This window comes from Triticum aestivum, chromosome 6D, assembly GCF_018294505.1.
Source record: "Triticum aestivum cultivar Chinese Spring chromosome 6D, IWGSC CS RefSeq v2.1, whole genome shotgun sequence".
In the NCBI taxonomy this organism is placed as follows: Eukaryota; Viridiplantae; Streptophyta; class Magnoliopsida; order Poales; family Poaceae; genus Triticum; species Triticum aestivum.
Genome location: NC_057811.1, coordinates 478,216,122 through 478,240,696, shown reverse-complemented (window position 1 = coordinate 478,240,696; position 24,575 = coordinate 478,216,122). Strand labels below are relative to the sequence as shown.

The 24,575-nt window shown below is 44.9% G+C and overlaps 1 protein-coding gene across 1 annotated transcript; it reads right to left on the bottom strand.

Annotated features, from left to right (window-relative positions):
- Window positions 1-1,792: 1,792 nt before the first annotated feature.
- On the bottom strand, window positions 1,793-5,479 carry LOC123146124 (FT-interacting protein 3). The gene has a single exon (XM_044565711.1). The coding sequence runs from the start codon at window positions 5,215-5,217 to the stop codon at window positions 2,194-2,196; it is 3,024 nt and encodes a 1,007-aa protein (XP_044421646.1). The 5' UTR covers window positions 5,218-5,479; the 3' UTR covers window positions 1,793-2,193.
- Between the last annotated feature and the right edge of the window lie 19,096 nt (window positions 5,480-24,575).

Here is a 24,575-nt window from a genome sequence, read left to right as displayed (position 1 = left end):
GTGCCCTTAAAAATTAAAGTGTTCATGTGGTTTGTCCACAAACAAGTCATTCTCACTAAGGACAATTTGGCAAAACGTAACTGGACAGGATCTCGAAGATGTAGCTTCTGTGATCATGATGAATCTATCAAACACCTATTTCTTGATTTCCCAATGGCCAAATTTTTATAGCGATCTGTTCATATAGTGTTTAACATTACTCCTCCAAATAGCATCCACACGTTATTTGGGACGTGGCTAAATGGAGTTGAGACAGAAATAGCGAAACATATCCCTGTAGGAGTATGTGCTTTATTATGGGCTATATGGAACTGTAGGAACGATTTGGTTTTTAACAGAACAACATATATTCATTTATTGCATGTTATTTTCCGAACCACTACATTGATCCGTTTGTGGTCGCTGCTCACTCCTACGGGTGCCAGGGATCGTATGGTTACTGGGTCTATCCGTTGGGAGACGGTAGCGCGGGCTATCATCAACCGGTTTGGATGGCGGTCATGTAATAGGATAGGTGTTTAGTTTTCTATCTATCTTTATTCCACCTGTTGTGGTTGTCCCGTATTTTTTAACTTTTTGTGAGCCCTTTTGCCTTTTGAGACTTGGAGACTTTGTTGAATTGTTTGCTTATTAATAAAATGGCCGCATGCATCATTCTGATGCAGAGGCCGGGGGATAACCTCCTTTTCGAAAAAAAAATCACATAGATTTAACTGCCATTGACTGAACCTGGTCTTTGCACAAGCGAAACTATGAATACAAGAATAGCACCACCACCAGTCTGCTCTGCTTCTGCTTACAACTACAAGAGCAGTACCATGTCTTTCTACTCTGCTACTGCTCCTGCTAAAAGAAGCACCATACATTACATAACACAGTTTTGTAATTGTAAATTAAACATGTCTGTTTCTTTGTAATTGTAAATTAAACCTGTCTGTTTCATCAAATCTTCAACATACAGATTAACAGCAACATCCTAAACTTAGTCCTTTCATCATCACATAATAGATTGACTGCCATCTACTGAACCTAATCCTTGTACAACTGAAACAGGAACTACAAGAACAACATCACCACTGGGCTGATATGCCATCTACTGCTACTACCAAAGGTACACCACAAAGCAGCAGGATACATTAACTACTTGACACTAACAGAAATTAAGCTAAGCAACTAGCATACCAGGCACCACCTGCAGCAAGCAAACAAGTTTGTTTCTTGCTACATTCTTTCGGAGCATCATCCCCTTCCCGCCAAAATAACCAACCCGAATTTCCCCCATGCTGCGGTGGTGGCGTTCGACATGCAACATGCTGAATTTCTTTGCTCCAATCGCATCAACATGCTGAATTCAGAGCTCACACCAGCAACACATTCCATGTTGCATTAGTTTAAGCTTGCAGCCACATGGGAACAGAGTGGAGACAAACTAAAACAAAAGAGGCGCCACATGCCTCAACTCCAAACACCAAGATTTGTATTTTCAGCAGAAACAAAAGCAAAACATACATGCACGTGAGAGGCATCATTCCCAGTCTTTGTAGTACAAATCAAACATTTACTATTACTTCATCCTCACAGCTGCAGCTCACCATAGATAACAACAGACAGGGTAGATTCGATTAAACCTTGTTGCCTAATCAACTAATCATCATCACATAGACCACTAACTGAACTCATCGCTTGCTCAACTGAAACTGTGACTACAAGAACAGCAGATAGCAACAGTAGCACCATAAAAAGCACCAAGTTTTCTACCCTGCTACAGCTAAAAGCTGCTAAAATCAGCACATTATGATCACATGGATTAACAGCAATATATTGAACTTAGACATCCTTTCATCAACAATCGTCGTCACATAATAGATTAACTCTTTTTTCGACAAAGGCATACTGCCATCTACTGAAACTTAGTCCTTGCACAACTGAAACCGGAACTACAAGAAGGGCTGATATGCTTAGCCACAAGTCTTGCCCTACTTCTACCGCTGCTGCCACGAAGACGCAGAATACATTAACTACTAACTCTAACAGCAATTAAGCTAAGCAACTAGCATGCCAGGCACCACCTGCAGCAAGCAAGCGAACAAGTTTGTTTCTTGCTAGAAACCTTTGAAGCATCATCCTCTTCCCTCCAAAATAACCACTAACTACCCATTTTGAAGCCAACTTCAGAGAAGGAAGATGGGCTGATCAGAGCAGGATGTCGGCCTTGGAAGGCAGCCTCCGGAAGAAGTTCATGAGCGGGGACGGCATCCGGCTGCGGAACCTCGGCGGGCGCATGGCGTAGAGGCCCCACAGCCCGACCAGCAGCTTCATCGGCACGGCGTAGGCGATGACCGCGGCAGCGACGCAGGCGACGGAGAAGAGCATCGTCGCCCTCGGGTCGCGCCAGCTGAGCACCGCCTGCATCCGCTCGCCCTGCGTCGCGATGTCGCCCACCACCGTCTGCACCCTCCCGGCCACGCTGCGGAGGCGGTCGTACCTGAAGCGCACCACGTCGCCGCGGCTCGACGGGAACGTGTCGAACTCCTCGTCCAGCTCGTCGGCGGTGGCCGCGTCCGCGTGGGACAGCCGCATGTCCATGTGCGGCGGGTGCCTCGGGCGCACGCGGTACCGCCACAGCCCGGTGAACGCCATCACGAGGAATGCCGTCGGCAGGATCAGCTCCGGCATCAGGACGAACACCAGGAACGTGAAGACGGCCACGCATGAGTGCACCGGGTAGTGCCAGGAGCGAACCAGCTCGAACCACCGGCCAACCGCCATCACGCCGGAGAGCACGGACACGAGGCGGAAGAAGTTGGCCTTGCTGCGCCGCATGCTCCACAGGTGCGAGCGGTGATCCAGCATGTACTCGACGACCTCCTTGCCGAGCGGCGGCTCGGTGCGGCCGAGCCGGGCGGCGACGACGCTCGTGGCCTGGAACCGCAGGCTCTCGACCTGCCGCACCAGCAGCGGCTCGACGTAGTGCATCTTGGGGAGCATCGGGCGGGCATAAGCATGGTACATGTTGCCGGCATTGCTGGAGCAGAAGCGCACGGCCAGGTGGAGCTCCCCCATCTTCTTGACGCCGGAGGGATGCAGCATGAGCAGAGGGTAGGCATGAGTGTACACCCTGTCGGTCTCCAATGTCGAGAGCCTGATGCGGACCTTGCCGATGCAGTTGTCACGGACAGCCACCGTGGTGTTGCTCCCCGACGCCGGCTTGTCGACATGGCAGTTGTCGAACACGCCGACGGTGATGACGGTGCAGGGGTCGAACACCTCCCAGGTGTACTGCTCGTTCCAGCGGGGGCACACCGAGTCGACGACGGTGCGCGTGCGGATCCACTTCTGGCCATACTTCGCGACGCAGTACGAATCCGCCGTCGCGCCCCTGCCATCGGCCCGGCCCTTCATCGGTATCAGTCCGGTGGCACCGAGCACGCCGAGCTCGAGCACCCCGACGTGCGGGTACCACAGCTGCTTCGCCGTCGGCCGGAGATCGCTGCTGTACGCCGTTGCTTCATCCAGAACATGGTAGCCACCGTCGAGACTTAGCCGGAGATGCACCCGGCTCCCGAACCTGTTGTTCGGATTGTTTGCGGGGACATTGCCGCCGCCGTTGCCGCGGTCCAGCCCGAACCACCTGGAGACAACAAGCTTCTCATCCCAGCGCCTCTCAATGGCAGTCACCGGGACGACGAGGCGGCCGAGGATGTCGTCCCTGCCCGGCGACACATGATCCTCCAGGGACACCACCAAGAACTCCTCGAATGGCTCGGCAACCACGAACATCAGGTCTTCGTTCCAGAACGGGCTCGTCGGCCCCCGGTTCGCCATGATCGGCGACGCTCGTGTGCGCAGCATCTGGCTCCCGATCTGCGCGCGCACGAAGAGCTCCGGGTACCGGCCCATCGCCATGGGGCCCTTGTCCACGGGAAGCAGGTCCTGCGCCTCGATGACGGACACGCGGAGGTACCACAGCTTGGGGGCGACATACACCTTGGACTTGATGGATCCCAGGGGGCCGTGGCCCTGGACGCCGGCGGCCTTGGAGTGCCACGCCTCGGCGAAGGCCTCGTCGGCCTGGGTGCCGTACCACACGGCGACCATCACCTCCACGCTGCCGCGCTCGCCCTTGCGGTCCTCCATGGCGTACCACTGCGGCGCCAGCGTGCTGTCCGGCGGCGCGCGGCGGGGCACCTCGGAGAGGTCGAACCAGATGCGGCCGACGTGGTCGTCGCTGCCGCGGGCGCGCACGAACACCTCGACGAAGGAGGACTGGATGGTCTCCTTGGAGAAGGCGAAGACCTGGTCCCACTGGTGCGCGGCGGCCGGCGGCGTGACGCCGCGGTAGTTCCCGAGCTTGACCTCCGCGACGGCCTCGCCGGGCGTCGCCACGCCGCGCGCGCGCACCACGCGCACGTACAGGTACTGCATCTGCTCGACCAGGTCGTAGGTGGCGCTCGCCTTGTCAGCCGTCAGGCCGCCGCCCAGGTGGGGCCGCGTCTCCTTGAGGGAGAAGTCCGCGGGGCCGCCGGGGAACATGGCCGGGACGGGGTAGTGGTCGGCGAGCATGACCGGCTTCATGGCCGCCGGCTGCGGCTGCGGCATGACGTCCATGGGCTGCTGCGGCTGCTGCTGTTGCGTCTGATGCGGCCGCGCGGCCACCACCGGCTGCTGGCGCTGGTGCTGCTGCTGCTGCTGCTTCTTGCCCCCACTCACGGGCGGCGCGGCGACCACCTCGGGGCCAGTCACCACCGCCTTGGCGGGCTTCTCCTGCTTGCCCTTGGCGACCATCTCGCCGGCCCCGGCGCCGGCGCGGTAAATCTTGAGCGTGATCTCACCCCGGATATGCGAGAAGAGGCTCCGCTTCTCGAGCGTGAAGAGCTGCGGCACGACGGGCTCCCCTGGCGCGGGCACGCCGGCGGCCGGGACGCGCACCTTGCCGAGGAAGTTGCGGCCGTGGGGGCTGTTGCCGGAGGCGGAGGCGGCGCGGTCGTTGTAGACGCCGACGTCGATGGCGCGGTAGGGGAGGTCGTCGGGGTCGGCGACGGGGAAGACGAGGCGCTCGTTCCAGACGGGGTTGAGCTCCCTGGGGCGCGGCCGGGTGCGGCGCTTCTGGTGCTCGAACTCCACCTCGACGTACGCCGACGAGGAGCCCTGGCCGTCCTTGGGCATCAGGTTGTGCGCCGCCACCACCTCCACCACCAGCTTCTCCGCCTTGGCCATCCCCAAGATTCAAACTCGCTCGGAGAACAGAGGAGGGAGGAGGGAGGGGGGTGAAAAGAGTGGGCTGGTTTATGCGGGGAACGAGGAGGAGGCGGGCGCGCGTGGTGGAATCTCCATCATCGCAGTCGATGGGGGGAGGGGAGAGGGGATGAGGGAGGTGGGTTCTGCTGCTGCTGCTGCTCTGCTCGCTGCCGCGGCTCGGGTGGTGGTGGTGGAGCTCTGCTGGTCTTGGTTCGGGTGGCCGTGGCTTTGGGTGGTTTTTGAGGCGGGGGTTTTGGCGTTTGGGTTTGGTCCGCTCGGCTGGCGCTTCAATGCGGCCATCTTTTTGAGGAGGGATTTGATCTGCCAATTAACCCAGCAAAATTAACCCATCAATTACCTGCCAAGATATGATAGTAAGGGGCCTAACGGCTAAGTAACCCGTGATTGAAAAAGTCAGACTCCTGATATCTCCTTTTCCATTTATCAGATTTATTATCAGTCATTTCTCTCTTTCAAAAATAGTTTGCAAAAATCAAGTAGTTGTAAAATAAAAATGTATCCTTTTTCAGTGAAGTGATTTTAGTAATTAAGTGAATTAAGATAGGTATGTATTTTTAGTTTGCCTATCTTTTCGGTCAACGGTTATCCTACATGGCTTCATGACAAAAAGTCCTTTGTTTTTCTTTGAAAATAGAATCATGAAAAGTAAAAACCTAAACTCAATGAATAAAATAAATACTAAGTTGGTTAATCGAAAAACATCAATGAATACGCAGATCCTGTTTAAAGAAGGTTACTATCGAGACATGTTTTCTCGTTTTTCCAAGCCCCAATTATCCACTTAAAGAAAGCTTAATGTCACCCTAGTGTACACACCCTCGCGTTGCATAGACACGTGCTCACTATCGGAGGGTCACAGGGACTAAGAAGGATCCCCCCTCCAAGAGAGAAAACTGCAAGGATGTGCCCCTGCTAAGCCAAAACTCACGGCTAATCTCCCAACCTCTAATCTCTCTAGCCGTTTTGGCCACTGTTCAAAAATTCACCCGATTAATTAGTTAACAGACCAGTTAATCGCTACTTGTAGCATGACACCTATTCAGGCGTAAACTTGTCAGGCCGATTAATTGGCCAGTTAGACCGATTAATCAGTTGTCATGTCGACTAATCCCTACTTGCCCATTAACAGGTGGGCAAAGAAGGCCCAAATTTTAGGCTCGTAAGCCCTTCCAGCCCCACCCCGCTCCTTAATAGCTAGGATTAAAAGTTTACCTCCTCCCTGTACTTTTCATATGTGTATGGCAGCATGTTTTGGTATACTACATAGCTGGGAGCCTGAGAATATGGTATAATACATAAAAAATTCTAGATATATGTTGGCAAGTTTCTATTCAATCTACCGATTAATGATCGACCGATTAATTCAGTTAATAGGCTGATTCACCAATTAATTACTACTCCTAAACCGAACGAGCAGCTACCAGTTAACGATTTCTTGAACATTGGTTTTGGCCCCTCTTTGGATTTCACTCACGCTTCACCACTGCACGTGCTAACTATTTATTTATATGCAATGGTTACTTATTTACGTCTTTTGCCCCACTTAACATTAAAAAGTGGGACGATGAAAATTAACAACATGATCCACTGAATTAAAACTATTGACTACTACTCGTAGTAAATGAACGGGTTAACACTATAATTGGTAAAGTATTGGTGATGTTAAAAATATCATTGAGTGCGGAGATCCATTTAAAAAAGTAAAGGAGGCTTTTGATATGAGAATTAACCCCTTGAAAATAAATACATCAATTACCTAACAAGATTTGATAATAATAGACCTAACGACTAAGTAAGCCATGGTTGAAAAAAAGTTAGCCTCCTCTTATCTCTTCTTCCCTTTGTCAGATTTATTATTGATTTATCTCTTTCAAAAATAGTTTGTAAAAATTGAGTAGTTGTAAAATAGAAATGTATCCTTTTTTAGAATTAGATTTTATGATTAATTAAGTGAGTTGAGGTAGACATGTTTCTTTAGTTTGATCTTTTCAGTTAATGGTTATCCTACATGGATTCGCGACAAAATGTTTAATAATCACTCTGGTGTATCTTCTATCACATTGCAATGTGCATGTTCTAGCTATTGTAGTAGTATCGTTTTAAGTCTTTTGTTTTTCTTTGACGTTAGAAGTAGAGTCGTGAAAACTAAAAATCTAAATTCAATGAATGAAAAAATGAACTGGTCAATTGAAAAACAACATTGAATGTGCAGATTGAAAGATCGTGGATGTCGCCTAGAGGGGGGGTGAATAGGCGCTTTAAAATAATTACGGTTGAGGCTTGAACAAATGCGGAATAAACCTAACGGTTAATTTGACAAGCACAAAACCTAAAACAACTAGGCTCACCTATGTGCACCAACAACTTATGCTAAGCAAGAAAAACTACTTAGGTGATAGCAAGATATATGACAAGAAACAATATGGCTATCACAAAGTAAAGTGCATAAGTAAAGGGCTCGGGTAAGAGATAACCGAGGCACGCGGAGACGACGATGTATCCCGAAGTTCACACCCTTGCGGATGCTAATCTCCGTTTGGAGCGGTGTGGAGGCACAATGCTCCCAAGAAGCCAGTAGGGCCACCGTAATCTCCTCACGCCCTAGCACAATGCAAGATGCCGTGATTCCACTAAGGGACCCTTGAGGGCGGTCACCGAACCCGTACACTTTGGCAACCCTTGGGGGCGGTCACCGGAACCCGTCAAATTGCTCGGGGCGATCTCCACAACCTAATTGGAGACCCCGACGCTTGCCCGGAGCTTTACACCACAATGATTGAGCTCCGATCACCACCAACCGTCTAGGGCGCCCAAGCACCCAAGAGGAACAAGCTCAAGGGTACCACGCACCTAAGATTAATAAGCTTCTCAACTTGTAACTTCCACGTATCACCGTGGAGAACTCAAACCGATGCACCAAATACAATGGCAAGGGCACACAGAGTGCCCAAGTCCTTCTCTCTCAAATCCCACCGAAGCAACTAATGCTAGGGAGGAAAATGAGAGGAAGAACAAGAAGGAGAACACCAAGAACTCCAAGATCTAGATTCAAAGGGTTCCCCTCACATAGAGGAGAAAATGATTGGTGGAAATGTGGATCTAGATCTCCTCTCTCTTTTCCCTCAAAAACTAACAAGAATCCATGAAGGGATTGCGAGTTAGCAAGCTCGAAGAAGGTCAACAATGGGGGAAGAACACGAGCTCAAAGGATAAGGTTCATTGGGGAAGAAGACCCCCTTTTATAGGGGCTCCCGAATCCAACCGTTATGTGCTCAATCCGCGCACAAGCGGTACTACCGCTCAGGGGAGCGGTACTACCGCCCGGGCGGTAGAACACGGAGAGCGGAGCAAAACAGAGGGCGAGGCAGAGCCGTATGAGCGGCACTACCGCTGGAGCCAGCGGTACTACCGTTGGCCGCAACGGTACTGCCGCTTGGTCCAGCGGTACTAGGGGCGGTGGTAGCCACGGTAAGACCGCTCCTACTGCTGCTCCTACTGCCGCTAAACCCGACACGAGAAAACCACGTCTCGAGTCGAGACGATACCAGCGCGGAACCGGAGACGTACTACCGCTTATGGCCATGGGCGGTACTACCGCTGGCGCCATCCTAAAGCCACTACCATGAAAACAAGAATACTCCACGGGAAAACCAGAACTGCCATAACTTCTGCATATGAGGTCCGAATTGAGCAAACTCAAGCTTGTTGGACACAAGACGACGAGCAGCATCAAAACATCATAGAATATGCATGTGAACTCCGTTTTCGATGAACTCGAGCTTGTCATGAAAATGAACATAAGCTCCAAATCTCACAAGGAGAAGAACCAAACAAGAACCAAAAAGGTGATGCAAGGATGCAATGGTTTGAGCTCTCTACAAACGATACGATCAAGCTACACATCGAGAGCCCCCCTTGATAGTATGGCAATCGATCCTATAACCCGGTCTCCCACAACTACCATGAGACCGGTCAAATAGAAAACCTATCAAGGGCAAACTTTTGCCTTGCGCATAGTCCACTTGAGCTGGATGATGACGATCTTGATGCCCTCAAGTTGGACCACCTTTCTTGATTGCGTTGGCTCGGTGAAGACTAGTGGATTGCTCCCCCATACTCCACTATGGATGAGCCACTCTTCGGCACATCTTCACAAATCCATTGTCACCACAATGGACGGCAAGCTTCAAGCATTTGATCTCTTCGCGTTGCTCCACTTGAACTTGCACACCGCAACCTAACCCCACAAAGAACACTCACGAATACCATTGGTTAGTGCACAAAGCGTAATGGACAATGCTTACCATACCATGGGATCACTTGATCCCTCGGTACATCTTGTACGCTTTGTGTTTTGATCAACTTGATTCACTCTTGACTTAGCCTTGATCAACCTTGACTCTTTCCAACTCTCTTCATTTGTATTATGTCTTGAAGGTAAACATGATTGATCACACAATCTTCTTTTTCAAGACATGCTTGCAATAAGCTCAACACTCACAAGACCAATCTTTGGATAATTCCTTAATAACACCTTGGTCACCACATAAACTCCTTGAAACCAACACATGGACTTCAAGAAATGCCTATGGACAAATCCTTCAAATATAACTCAAGGCAACCATTAGTCCATAGAGATTGTCATCAATTACCAAAACCAAACATGGGGGCACCGCATGTTCTTTCACAGATCCTATTAAAAGAAGATTTCTATGGAAACATGTATTCAATTTTTCCAAGTCTGCATTATCCACTAAAAGAAAGCTTAATGTCACCCTGGTGTACACACAGTCGTGTTGCACAGACACGTGCTCACTCCCGGAGCGTTAGAGGGACAAAGAAGGGTCGTCCCCCTCCCCCCTCGAAGAGAAAAACTGCAAGGATGTGCTCCTGCTAAGCCTGAACTCCCTGCTAATCTCCTGGCCTCTAATCTCTCTAGCTGTTTTGTCCCTCTTTAGATTTCACTCAAACTTCGCCACTGCACGTGCTAATTATTTATTTATATATAGCATTTAATTATTTACGTCTTTTGTCCCACTTAACGTTAAAGTCTGGAATAGTGAAAATTAATAACAAGATCCACTTCATTGAAACTATTGGCTACTGCTCATAGTAAACGAACGGGTTAGCACCATTATCGGTAAAGTAACGGTGATGTTAAAAATATCATTGAGTGCAGAGATCCCATTAAAAAAATGAAAGGAGGCATTTGGTATGCGAATTAACCTAGCAAAATTAATACATCAATTGCCTACCAGGATTTGATAACAACAGACCTAATGGATAAGTAACCCGTGGTTGAAAATGTCAGATTCATGTCATCTCTTCTTCCCTTTATCAGATTTATTAGTGTTTTATCTCTTTCAAAAATGGTTAAAAAATTGAGTAGTTGTAAAATAGAAATGTATCCTTTGTTGAGAAGTATATTTTATGATTAATTAAGTGAATTGAGGTGGATATGTTTCTTTAGTTTACCTATCTTTTTAGTCAACAGTTATCCTGTTGGAGATCATTGCAGAAATTAAAAAAAAATTCTACGCATCACCAAGAACAATCTATGGAGTCTTCTAGCAACGAGAGGGAAAAGAGTGCATCTACATACCCTTGTAGATCGCGAGCGGAAGCGTTCAAGTGAACGGGGTTGATGGAGTCATACTCGTCGTGATCCAAATCACCGATGACCGAGCGCCGAACGGACGGCACCTCCGCGTTCAACACACGTATGGTTGGGGAAGACGTCTCCTCCTTCTTGATCCAGCAAGGGGAGGGATAGGTTGATGGAGATCCAGCAGCACGACGGCGTGGTGGTGGAAGCAGCGGGGATCTCGGCAGGGCTTCGCCAAGCTCAGCGAGAGGGAGAGGGAGGCGCCAGGGGCTTGGGGTGCTGCTCCCATGCGCCTCCCCACTATATATAGGGGTGGAGGGGGCTGGTTTCTTGCCCTCCAAGTCCATTGGGGCGTTGGCAAAGGTGGGGGAAAGAAATCCCATCATTTCCCTTCCCCACCGATTGTTATCCCCCTTTTTTAGGGATCTTGATCTGATCCCTTCGGGATATGATCTTATTCCTTCTAAGGTGGGATCTTGGTGCGCCTTGACCAGGGGTGTGGGGCCTTGCCCCCACTACCCACGTTCATGTGGGTCCCCCCATGCAGGTGGGCCCCACTTCGGAACCTTCTAGAACCTTCCCGGTACAATACCAAAAAATCCCGAACATTTTCCGGTGGCCAAAATAGGACTTCCCATATATAAATCTTTACCTCCGGACCATTCCGGAACTCCTCGTGACGTCCGGATCTCATCCGGGACTCCGAACAACTTTCGGTTAACCGCATACTAATATCTCTACAACTCTAGCGTCACCGAACCTTAAGTGTGTAGACCCTACGGGTTCGGGAGACATGCAGACATGACAGAGACGACTCTCCGGTCAATAACCAACAGCGGGATCTGGATACCCATGTTGGCTCCCACATGTTCCATGATGATCTCATCGGATGAACCACGATGTCGAGGATTCAATCAATCCCGTATACAATTCCCTTTGTCAATCGGTACGTTACTTGCCCGAGATTCGATCGTCGGTATCCCAATACCTTGTTCAATCTCGTTACCGGCAAGTCACTTTACTCGTACCGTAATGCATGATCCCGTGACCAAACACTTGGTCACATTGAGCTCATTATGATGATGCATTACCGAGTGGGCCCAGAGATACCTCTCCGTCATACGGAGTGACAAATCCCAGTCTCGATTCGTGCCAACCCAACAGACACTTTCGGAGATACCCGTAGTGCACCTTTATAGCCACCCAGTTACGTTGTGACGTTTGGCACACCCAAAGCACTCCTATGGTATCCGGGAGTTGCACAATCTCATGGTCTAAGGAAATGATACTTGACATTTGGAAAAGCTCTAGCAAACGAACTACACGATCTTGTGCTATGCTTAGGATTGGGTCTTGTCCATCACATCATTCTCCTAATGATGTGATCCCGTTATCAATGACATCCAATGTCCATAGTCAGGAAACCATGACTATCTGTTGATCAACGAGCTAGTCAACTAGAGGCTCACTAGGGACATGTTGTGGTCTATGTATTCACACATGTATTACGATTTCCGGATAACACAATTATAGCATGAACAATAGACAATTATCATGAACAAGGAAATATAATAATAACCATTTTATTATTGCCTCTAGGCATATTTCCAACAGTCTCCCACTTGCACTAGAGTCAATAATCTAGTTACATTGTGATGAATCGAACACCCATAGAGTTCTGGTGATGATCATGTTTTGCTCTAGGGAGAGGTTTAGTCAACGGATCTGCTACATTCAGGTCCGTATGTACTTTACAAATATCTATGTCTCCATTTTGAACATTTTCACGAATGGAGTTGAAGCGACGCTTGATATGCCTGGTCTTCCAGTGAAACCTGGGCTCCTTGGCAAGGGCAATAGCTACAGTGTTGTCACAGAAGAGAGTCATCGGGCCCGACGCATTGGGAATAACTCCTAGGTCGGTAATGAAGTCCTTCACCCAGATTGCTTCTTGTGCTGCCTCTGAGGCCGCCATGTATTCCGCTTCACATGTAGATCCCGCCACAGCGCTTTGCTTGCAACTGCACCAGCTTACTGCCCCACCATTCAAAATATACACGTATCCGGTTTGTGACTTAGAGTCATCCAGATCTGTGTCGAAACTAGCATCGACGTAACCCTTTACGACGAGCTCTTCGTCACCTCCATAAACGAGAAACATATCCTTGGTCCTCTTCAGGTACTTTAGGATATTCTTGACCGTTGTCCAGTGTTCCATGCCGGGATTACTTTGGTACCTTCCTACCAAACTGACGGCAAGGTTTACATCAGGTCTGGTACACAGCATGGCATACATAATAGACCCTATGGCCGAGGCATAGGGGACGACACTCATCTTTTCTCTATCTTCTGCCGTGGTCGGGCATTGAGCCGTGCTCAATTGCACACCTTGCAATACAGGCAAGAACCCCTTCTTGGACTGATCCATATTGAACTTCTTCAATATCTTGTCAAGGTACGTACTTTGTGAAAGACCAATGAGGCGTCTTGATCTATCTATATAGATGTTGATGCCTAATATATAAGCAGCTTCTCCAAGGTCCTTCATTGAAAAACACTTGTTCAAGTAGGCCTTTATGCTTCCCAAGAATCCTATATCATTTCCCATCAACAGTATGTCATCCACATATAATATGAGAAATGCTACAGAGCTCCCACTCACTTTCTTGTAAACACAGGCTTCTCCATAAGTCTGTGTAAACCCAAACGCTTTGATCATCTCATCAAAGCGAATGTTCCAACTCCGAGATGCTTGCACCAGCCCATAGATTGAGCGCTGGAGCTTGCATACTTTGTTAGCATTCTTAGGATCGACAAAACCTTCCGGCTGCATCGTATACAATTCTTCCTTAAGAAAGCCGTTAAGGAATGCCGTTTTGACGTCCATTTGCCATATCTCATAATCATAGTATGCGGCAATTGCTAACATGATTCGGACGGACTTCAGCTTCGCTACGGATGAGAAAGTCTCATCGTAGTCAACCCCTTGAACTTGTCGATAACCCTTAGCGACAAGTCGAGCTTTATAGATGGTAACATTACCATCCGTGTATGTCTTCTTCTTAAAGATCCATTTGTTTTCTATCGCTCGCCGATCATCGGGCAAGTCTGTCAAAGTCCACACTTTGGTTAATTGAAAAACATCTTTGAATGTGCAAATCCTATTAAAAGAAGATTACTATAGAAATAGGTTTTTTTTTCAAGTTTGCATTATCCACTAAAAGAAAGCTTAATGTCACCCTGATGTACACGCCCCCGCTTTGCATAGACACGTGCTCTCTTGCGGAGCGTCGGCTGGACCAAAAAGGGTCACCCTTCCAAGAGAAAAATTGCAAGGATGTGCTTCTGCTAAGCCTAAACTCCCTGCTAATCTCCCGGCCTCTAATCTCTCTAGTTGTTTTGGCCCCTCCTTGGATCTCACACATGCTTCGCCACTAGCAGCGGTTAATTATTTGCGGCTTTTGTCTCACTTAACATTTAAAAGGTGAAACGATGAAAATTAATAAAAAGATCCACTAAATGAATGGGTTAACACTATTACCAGTAAAGTATCAATGATGTTTAAAACATCATGGATTGCAGAGATCCCGTTTAAAAAAAAGGAAATGAGGCATTTGATGTGCGAATTAATCCAGCGAACTTAATCTATCAATTACCTACCAAGATTTTATAGTAACGGGTCTAACGACTAAGTAATTTGTGGGTGAAAAAGTCAGCCTCTTGTTATCTCCTCTTCCCTGTATCAGATTTAGTGTTTTATCTCTTTCAAAAATAGTTTGTAGAAATTGAGTAGTAGTAAAATAAAATTATCCTTTTTCAAAGTGATTTCATCATTAATTAAGTGAATTGAGAAAGATATGTATTTTCAGTTTACCTATCATTTCAGTCAATGGTTATCCTATACATGGCTTCACGACGAAAAATCTTAATAATGACTCTTGTGTTTCTTCCATCAGATTGCAATGTACGTGTGTTGGCTATCGTAGTAGTGCCGTTTTAAGTCTTTTGTTTTTCTTTGACATTAGAAGTAGAATCGTAAAAACTAAAAACCTAAATTCAATGAATAAACCCAACAAATTGGTTAATGGAAAATATCAATGAATGCACAGATCATGTTTGAAGAAGGTAACTATGGAAACATTTTTTAACGTTTCTTCAAGTCCGCACTATCCACTAAAAGAAAGCTTAGTGTCACCCCTGGTGTACACGCCCTCGCATTACAAGACATGTGCTAACTATTTATTTATATACATTGCTTACTTATTTACGGCTTTTGTATCACTTGTCAATAAAAAGTGGAACGATGAAAATTAATCACAAGATCCACTGAATTAAACTATTGACTACTGCTCGTAGTAAATGAATTGGTTAACACTATTATCGGTAAAGTATCAATGATGTTAAAAACATCATTGAGTGTGGAGATCTCGTTTAAAAAAATGAAAGGATGCATTTGATATGCAAATTACCCAGCGAAATCGATCCATCAATTACCTACCAAGATTTGATCGTATCGGGCCTAACAGCTAAGTAAATCGTGATTGAAAAAAGCAAGCCTTCTCTTAGCTCTTTGCCTCTTCCCGTCATCAGATTTAGTGATTTTTCTCTTCAAAAATTAGCTTGTAAAACTTACTACATGTAAAAGATGAATTTATCATTTTTATGGGAAATGATTTTTTATCCTTAATTAGGTGAAGATAGATATGTTCGTTTTTATTTACCTCTTTTACGACTTTTGTCTTACTAAACTTTAAAAATTGGAACAACGAAAATTAATAACAAGATCCACCAAATTAAACTATTGACTACTACTCGTAGTAAATGAACGGGTTAACATTATTACCGGTAAAGTATCAATTGATGTTAAAACCATCATTGAGTGTGGAGAGGCCCGATTAAAAAAAAGGAATGGAGGCATTTGATATGCGAATTAACCCATCGATTTAATCCATCAATTAGTTACTAAGATTTGATAGTAACGGGCCTAACAGCTAAGTAAATCGTGGTCGAAAAAGCCAGCCATATGTTATCTCTTCGGCAATTCCCGTCATCAGATTTAGTGATTTGTCTCCTCAAAAATTAGCATGTGAAAGTTACTAGTCGTAAAAGAAGAATTATTTTTTATTGGAAATGATTTTGTCCTTAATTACGTAGAGATAGATATGTTTCTTTTAGTTTATCTTTTATAAGTGAACAATTATCCTACCGGGCTTTACGAACATAAAACAGAAAGGTTAATATCACCCTGGTGCATATTTCATCCCATTGCAATGTATGTCTTGTGGCTATTTTAGTAGTACCGATTTATGTCTTGTGTTTATCTTTGATGTTAGAAGAAGATTCATGAAACATTTATTTTCATTTTTCCAAGTCTACATTATCCACTGAAAGAAAGTTAATGTTACCCTGGTGTACACGCCGTCACGTTGCACATGTATGTGTCTGCTATTGTGTTTATATACAACAGCTACTTATTTACATTTTTTGTCGCACTTAACGTTAAAAGTGGAACCATGAAAAAATAACAACTAAATCCAACAAATGAACTATTGACTACCACTAGTAGTGAATGAATAGATAAACACTATTACAAGTAAAGTATCGGTAATGTTGAAAACACACGAATGAGTGCCGACAACCTGTTGAAAGAGGTCATTCACCTGCGAACCAATTTTGGCACGTGTTGATAATGACATAGGCTCGTTAAGGTGTCTCTTATCATCCAGACAAAAGAATTGGACCATCTACTGACTTGTTGCTTCAAACTTCTCGACGGTATCTGAATTGTTGATGCAACTATAGAATGTTTCGGCAAAAGGCTCATCCTTACCCAGCAGCCCCCCTAGCTATCGTGGTTCTCGTGATACCAAAGATGTGGCACTTGCAACATCTATGTGTCGAGTTTGGGAACACCATGGAGATGGCTTCAGCCATTGCCTGGTCTTGATCAATCAGTATGTTCACCGTATGCTCGTTATTCATTGCCAACATCGATGCTCGAACACCCATTTGAAAGTCTCAATCTTCTCATCCGGCAGCAAACCATAACCCAAACAGACCATGTATGTGTGGTTGTTAATCCCAACAATCGGCGCAAAAGGCAGATTGTGGCGATTTGTGCAGAAGATCGTGTAAAAAAAGCACAATCTTTGTACTTTGGGTATAATGTCGTTGTTCTTCCATCAACAACCAAGAAAAGCACCCTGACAACTTCATCTTCTACTAGCTTTGCAAGAGGAAATTGGGGTTCTTCACTTGTCTTCTTTTAAAGTACTCAACTATCAGCTCCAAGTCATGTTCCGAAAGGCCATGTCGTAGCTTTGCTCTTGCATTCATCACGTCTCTCTTCACGTATGCCAAACTCCTTGGTTCGCAGTGATAACCCACAAGTATAGGGGATCAATTGTAGCCTCTTTCGACAAGTAAGAGTGTCGAACCCAACGAGGAGCTAAAGGTAGAACAAATATTCCCTCAAGTTCTATCGACCACCGATACAACTCTACGCACGCTTGACGTTCGCTTTACCTAGAACAAGTACAAAACTAGTAGTACTTTGTAGGTGTTTTTGGATAGGTTAGCAAGATAATAAAGAGCGCGTAAATAAAAGCTAGGGGCTGTTTAAATGAAGACACAACTAAATTAGTTTTAGTAAAGAGCTTTTTGTTACGAGAAAGTTATTTGTCCCTAGGCAATCGATAACGAGACCGGTAATCATTATTGCAATTTTATTTGAGGGAGAGGCATAAGCTAACATACTTTCTCTACTTGGATCATGTGCACTTATGATTGGAACTCTAGCAAGCATCCGCAACTACTAAAGATCATTAAGGTAAAACCCAACCATAGCATTAAAGCATCAAGTCCTCTTTATCCCATACGCAAACAACCTACTTACTCGGGTTTGTGCTTCTGTCACTCACGCCATCCACCATAAGCAAATCATGAACATATTGCAAACCCTACAGCGGGAATCCCTCACGCTTGCGCGACACGGAGAGCACCATAGGATAGCACCAATAATAAAAGATGCAACTCAAACCAATCTTGATAATCAAATAACCCATAGGACAAAACGGATCTACTCAAACATCATAGGATAGCCATACATCATTGGGAAATAATATATAGCGTTGAGCACCATGTTTAAGTAGAGATTACAGCGGGTAAGAGAGAGGTTACACCGCTGCATAGAGGGGGGAAGAGTTGGTGATGATGGCGGTGAAGTTGTTGGTGAAGATTGCGGTGATGATGATGGCCACGGCAGCGCTCCGGCGCCACCGGAAGAGAAGGGGAGAGGGCGCCCCTTCGTCTTCTTCTTCCTTGACCTCCTCCCTAGATGGGAGAAGGGTTTCCCCTCTGGTCCTTGGCCTCCATGGCGTGGGAGGGGCGAGAGCCCCTCCGAGATTGGACCTGTCTCTCTGTTTCTGCGTTCTGTTCTGCTGCCCTTTCACCGTTTCGTATATATATGGAGATCCGTAACTCCGATTTGGCTGAAACCTTCGCCGTGATTTTTTACCAAAAATTAGCTTTCTTGCGGCCGAAGAAGGGCATCAACCGCCTTACGGGTGGCCCATGAGGGTCAGGGGCGCGCCCAGGGGGGCAGGCGCGCCCCCTGCCTCGTGGCCACCTCGGGCACCGTCTCACGTGGATTTTTCTTCCGGAATCTTCCAAATATTCCAAAAATAATCCCCGTCCGTTTTTATCCCGTTTGGATTCTGTTTGATATGGATATTCTACGAAACATAAAACATGCAACAAACAGGAACTGGCACTGGGCACTGGATCAATATGTTAGTCCCAAAAAAGTATAAAAAGTTGCCAAAAAGTATATGAAAGTTGAATAATATTGGCATGGAACAATCAAAAATTATAGATACGACGGAGACGTATCAGCATCCCCAAGCTTAATTCCTGCTCGTTCTCGAGTAGGTAAATGATAAAAAAGATAATTTTTATGTGGAATGCTACCTAGCATAATCTTGATCATATGTCTAATCATGGCATGAATATTAAGACACGAGTGATTCAAAGCAATAGTCTATCCTTTGACATAAAAACAATAATACTTCAAGCATACCAACCAAGCAATTATGTCTTATTGAAATAACATAGCCAAAGAAAGCTCATCCCTACAAAATCATATAGTCTGGCTATGCTCCATCTTCACCACACAAAATATTCACATCATGCACAACCCCGATGACAAGCCAAGCAATTGTTTCATACTTTTGACGTTTCTCAAACCTTTTCAACTTTCACGCAATACATGAGCGTGAGCCATGGACATAGCACTATAGGTGGAATAGAATATGATGATGGGGGTTATGTGGAGAAGACAAAAAAGGAGAAAGTCTCACATCGACGCGGCTAATCAACGGGCTATGGAGATGCCCATCAATTGATGTCAATGTGAGGAGTAGGGATTGCCATGCAACGGATGCACTAGAGCTATAAGTGTATGAAAGCTCAAACTGAAACTAAGTGGGTGTGCATCCAACTTGCTTGCTCATGAAGACCTAGGGCATTTGAGGAAGCCCATCGTTGGAATATACAAGCCAAGTTCTATAATGAAAATTGCCACTAGTATATGAAAGTGATAACTCAAGAGACTCTCTATATGAAGAACATGGTGCTACTTTGAAGCACAAGTGTGGTAAAAGGATAGTAACATTGCCCCTTCTCTTTTTCTCTCATTTTTTTTCTTTTTTTGGGCCTTCTCTTTTTTTGGCCTTTCTCTTTTTTTTTCGTCCGGAGTCTCATCCCGACTTGTGGGGGAATCATAGTCTCCATCATCCTTTCCTCACTGGGGCAATGCTCTAATAATGATGATCATCACACTTTTATTTACTTACAACTCAATATTACAACTCGATATCTAGAACAAAGATATGACTCTATATGAATGCCTCCGGCGGTGTACCGGGATGTGCAATGATCTAGCGTAGCAATGACATAAAAAAACGGACAAGCCATGAAAACATCATGCTAGCTATCTTACGATCATGCAAAGCAATATGACAATAAATGCTCAAGTCATGTATATGATGATGATGGAAATTGCATGGCAATATATCTCGGAATGGCTATGGAAATGCCATAATAGGTAGGTATGGTGGCTGTTTTGAGGAAGATATAAGGAGGTTTATGTGTGATAGAGCGTATCGTATCACGGGGTTTGGATGCACCGGCGAAGTTTGCACCAACTCTCAAGGTGAGAAAGGGCAATGCACGGTACCGAAGAGGCTAGCAATGATGGAAGGGTGAGAGTGCGTATAATCCATGGACTCAACATTAGTCATAAAGAACTCACATACTTATTGCAAAAGTCTATTAGCTATCGAAACAAAGTACTACGCGCCTGCTCCTAGGGGGATAGATTGGTAGGAAAAGACCATCGCTCGTCCCCGACCGCCACTCATAAGGAAGACAATCAATAAACACCTCATGCTCCAACTTCGTTACATAACGGTTCACCATACGTGCATGCTACGGGACTTGCAAACCTCAACACAAGTATTTCTCAATTTCACAATTACTCAACTAGCACGACTCTAATATCACCACCTTTATATCGCAAAACTATTGCAAGGAATCAAACATATCATATTCAGTGATCTACAAGTTTTATGTAGGGTTTTATGACTAACCATGTGAATGACCAGTTCCTGTCATCTCTCTAAATAGATATAAGTGAAGCACGAGAGTTTAATTCTTTCTACAAAAGATATGCCCACGCTCTAACAAATATAAGTGAAGCAAAAGAGCATTCTACAAATGACGGTTGTCTATGTAAAGAGAAACAGGCAATCCAAGCTTCAAATGATATAAGTGAAGCACATGAAGCATTCTATAAAGCCATACTCAAAAGATATAAGTGAAGTGCAATGAGCATTCTATAAATCAACCAAGGACTATCTCATACCAGCATGGTGCATAAAAGAAAAGTGAAAACTAAATGCAAAAGACGCTCCAAGATTTGCACATATCACATGAATGAAACGAATCCGAAAACATACCGATATTTGTTGAAGAAAGAGGGGATGCCTTCCGGGGCATCCCCAAGCTTAGACGCTTGAGTCTCCTTGAATATTTACTTGGGGTGCCTCGGGCATCCCCAAGCTTGAGCTCTTGCCTCTCTTCCTTCTTCTCACATCAAGACCTCCTCGATCATCGAACATTTTATCCACACAAAACTTCAACAGAAAACTCGGTAAGATCCGTTAGTATAATAAAGCAAATCACTACTCTAAGTACTGTTGCAAACCAATTCATATTTTGTTTTTGCATTGTGTCTACTGTAATATAGCTTTTTCATGGCTTAATACACTGATATAAATTGATAGTTTCATCAAAACAAGCAAACTATGCATCAAAAACAGAATCTGTCTAAAACAGAACAGTCTGTAATAATCTAACCATTCACCATACTTATGGTACTTGAAAAATTCTGCAAACATTAGGAAAAATAAACAATTTGTATAGAAAGACAGTGCAAAAAGAATCAGAACCATTTGACGTTTCAGTAAAAAATTAAAAATCTCGCACTACAGCCAAAGTTTCTGTCCTGCACCGTACAAACCAACAAGTATTGTAAACATCCTAAAGGCAAACCTTGGCACACTATTTTTATAATACAATTGAATTGTACAGGGGATAATTATTTTTGTTGAAAATTTTCTGTAATCAAGATTCACAAAGTTTCCGTGAGCATGAACAAAGTTCCAGGAGCTCTCCCACTTCAACAATGTTTGTCTTTCTCACTTTCACTTTCCTTTTGAAAAAGTTTTGGGTTCCCCTCTTTATTTTTGTTTTTAAACTATATAAAAGCACTCAACAGAAATAAATGACTCTCTAAAACTTCCGGATTGTCTCCCTGGCAGCGCTTTCTTTAAAGCCATTAAGCTAGGCATATAGTGCTCGAGTAATGGATCCACCCGGATCCCAAGGTATATCAAAGCCAATTTTAATTAACAATGATTTATAATTTAGTAATGAGCACAAGTCAACATATATCATATAATGACGAAGTATAACTCTCTTCCTATGCATCGGCATGTCATAAAAGAACAATTCATGCACACCTAGTAAAGGCCAATGCATAGTATAAACAGTTTCTTGCAATTTTATCATGTTGGAAACATAGAGAGGTGGAGATATAGTTCCTCTCTCATAATAATTGCAAGTAGGAGCAGCAAGAACATGCATATTATATTCATCAAAATCATCATGTGCAACGGTAAAAAAGGCAACCCATCAATATAATCCTTAATAAGTGCAAACTTCTCCGATATAGTGTAGTCGGGAGAATTCAAAAAGATAATAGGACTATCATGTGTGGGTGCAATAACAACAATTTAATTCATAACATAAGGAACCATAGCAAGTTCATCTCCATAAGCATAATTCATATTGGCATCTTGGCCACAAGCATAGCAAGCATCATCAAAAAGGGATATTTCAAAAGAATCAACGGGATCATAGTAGTCATCATAGCAATCATCCTTCGATAAGCACGAAGGGACATTAAACAATATATGAGTTGAAGAGTTACTCTCATTAGAAGGTGGGCACGGGTAGCTAATCCGCTCTTCCTCCTTTTCTTCTTCGCTCTCCTCATCATCTTTTTCATCCAATGAGCTCACAGTTTCAGTAATTTCTTCTTCCATAGATTCCTGCAAAATATTAGTCTCTTCTTGGACAGCGGAGACTTTCTCAATAAGTGCATTAATATCGTAATTGTATTCATAATTCTCATAACAATATTTAAGGATAGCTAAATTTTCAGGTCTATAAACCGAATCATCAAAGTCTTCATACTCTTTAAACATAGATTCAATTTCATAAGCACCCATAAAAGCAACAAATTCTTCTATTTGTTCCACATCGTAGTAATCATATACACCATTAGCATAAGAAGCTAAGGTTTTATTATCATTAAATTTGCATGAAAAGGGAAGGTGTGGAGCCTTCATCCTAGAGCAACAAGTATAATCATATCTCAAGCATAGTTGCCTAGCATACCAATATAACATATAAATTTGATTCCATAATAGTTTCCCTTTTTGTGTCAAGCGATAATCCCTAAAGTATTCACGTTGATCCAACGTTACTCCCATTATAAAGTTGAACGGGGTTTTCTCAGGATTATCAAAGTACTACATAATATCTTTCACATAACGAGCATCGAGGGTTTTAGGAGGTTCCCCATCTCCATGAGCAGCAAGTACACCTAAATTTTTTGGTATTTTGTGTTTCATATCCATAACTAAAGATAGAGAACAACTAAGAAAAGCAAATAAAAATTACTTAGTGATAAAGCAAACAAGCACACACGAGAATATTCACCCCACGCTATTGTTCCCCGGCAACGGCGCCAGAAAAAGGTCTTGATAACCCACAAGTATAGGGGATCAATTGTAGCCTCTTTAGATAAGTAAGAGTGTCGAACCCAACGAGGAGCTAAAGGTAGAACAAATATTCCCTCAAGTTCTATCGACCACCGATACAACTCTACGCACGCTTGACGTTCGCTTTACCTAGAACAAGTACAAAACTAGTAGTACTTTGTAGGTGTTTTTGGATAGGTTAGCAAGATAATAAAGAGCGCGCAAATAAAAGCTAGGGGCTGTTTAAATGAAGACACAACTAAATTAGTTTTAGTAAAGAGCTTTTTGTTACGAGAAAGTTATTTGTCCCTAGGCAATCGATAACTAGACCGGTAATCATTATTGAAATTTTATTTGAGGGAGAGGCATAAGCTAACATACTTTCTCTACTTGGATCATATGCACTTATGATTGGAACTCTAGCAAGCATCCGCAACTACTAAAGATCATTAAGGTAAAACCCAACCATAGCATTAAAGCATCAAGTCCTCTTTATCCCATACGCAAACAACCTACTTACTCGGGTCTGTGCTTCTGTCACTCACGCCATCCACCATAAGCAAATCATGAACATATTGCAAACCCTACAGCGGGAACCCCTCACGCTTGCGCGACACGGAGAGCACCATAGGACAGCACCAATAATAAAACATGCAACTCAAACCAATCTTGATCATCAAATAACCCATAGGACAAAACGGATCTACTCAAACATCATAGGATAGCCATACATCATTGGGAAATAATATATAGCGTTGAGCACCATGTTTAAGTAGAGATTACAGCGGGTAAGAGAGAGGTTACACCGCTGCATAGAGGGGGGAAGAGTTGGTGATGATGGCGGTGAAGTTGTTGGTGAAGATTGCGGTGATGATGATGGCCACGGCAGCGCTCCGGCGCCACCGGAAGAGAAGGGGAGAGGGCGCCCCTTCGTCTTCTTCTTCCTTGACCTCCTCCCTAGATGGGAGAAGGGTTTCCCCTCTGGTCCTTGGCCTCCATGGCGTGGGAGGGGCGAGAGCCCCTCCGAGATTGGACCTGTCTCTCTGTTTCTGCGTTCTGTTCTGCTGCCCTTTCACCGTTTCGTATATATATGGAGATCCGTAACTCCGATTGGGCTGAAACCTTCGCCGTGATTTTTTACCAAAAATTAGCTTTCTTGCGGCCGAAGAAGGGCATCAACCGCCTTACGGGTGGCCCATGAGAGTCAGGGGCGCGCCCAGGGGGGCAGGCGCGCCCCCCTGCCTCGTGGTCACCTCGGGCACCGTCTCGCATGGATTTTTCTTCCGGAATTTTCCAAATATTCCAAAAAATAATCTCCGTCCGTT

Excerpts from the sequence above, each read along its gene's own strand:
- LOC123146124 (XM_044565711.1), bottom strand. The coding sequence starts at position 5,217 with ATGGCCAAGGCGGAGAAGCTGGTGGTGGAGGTGGTGGCGGCGCACAAC.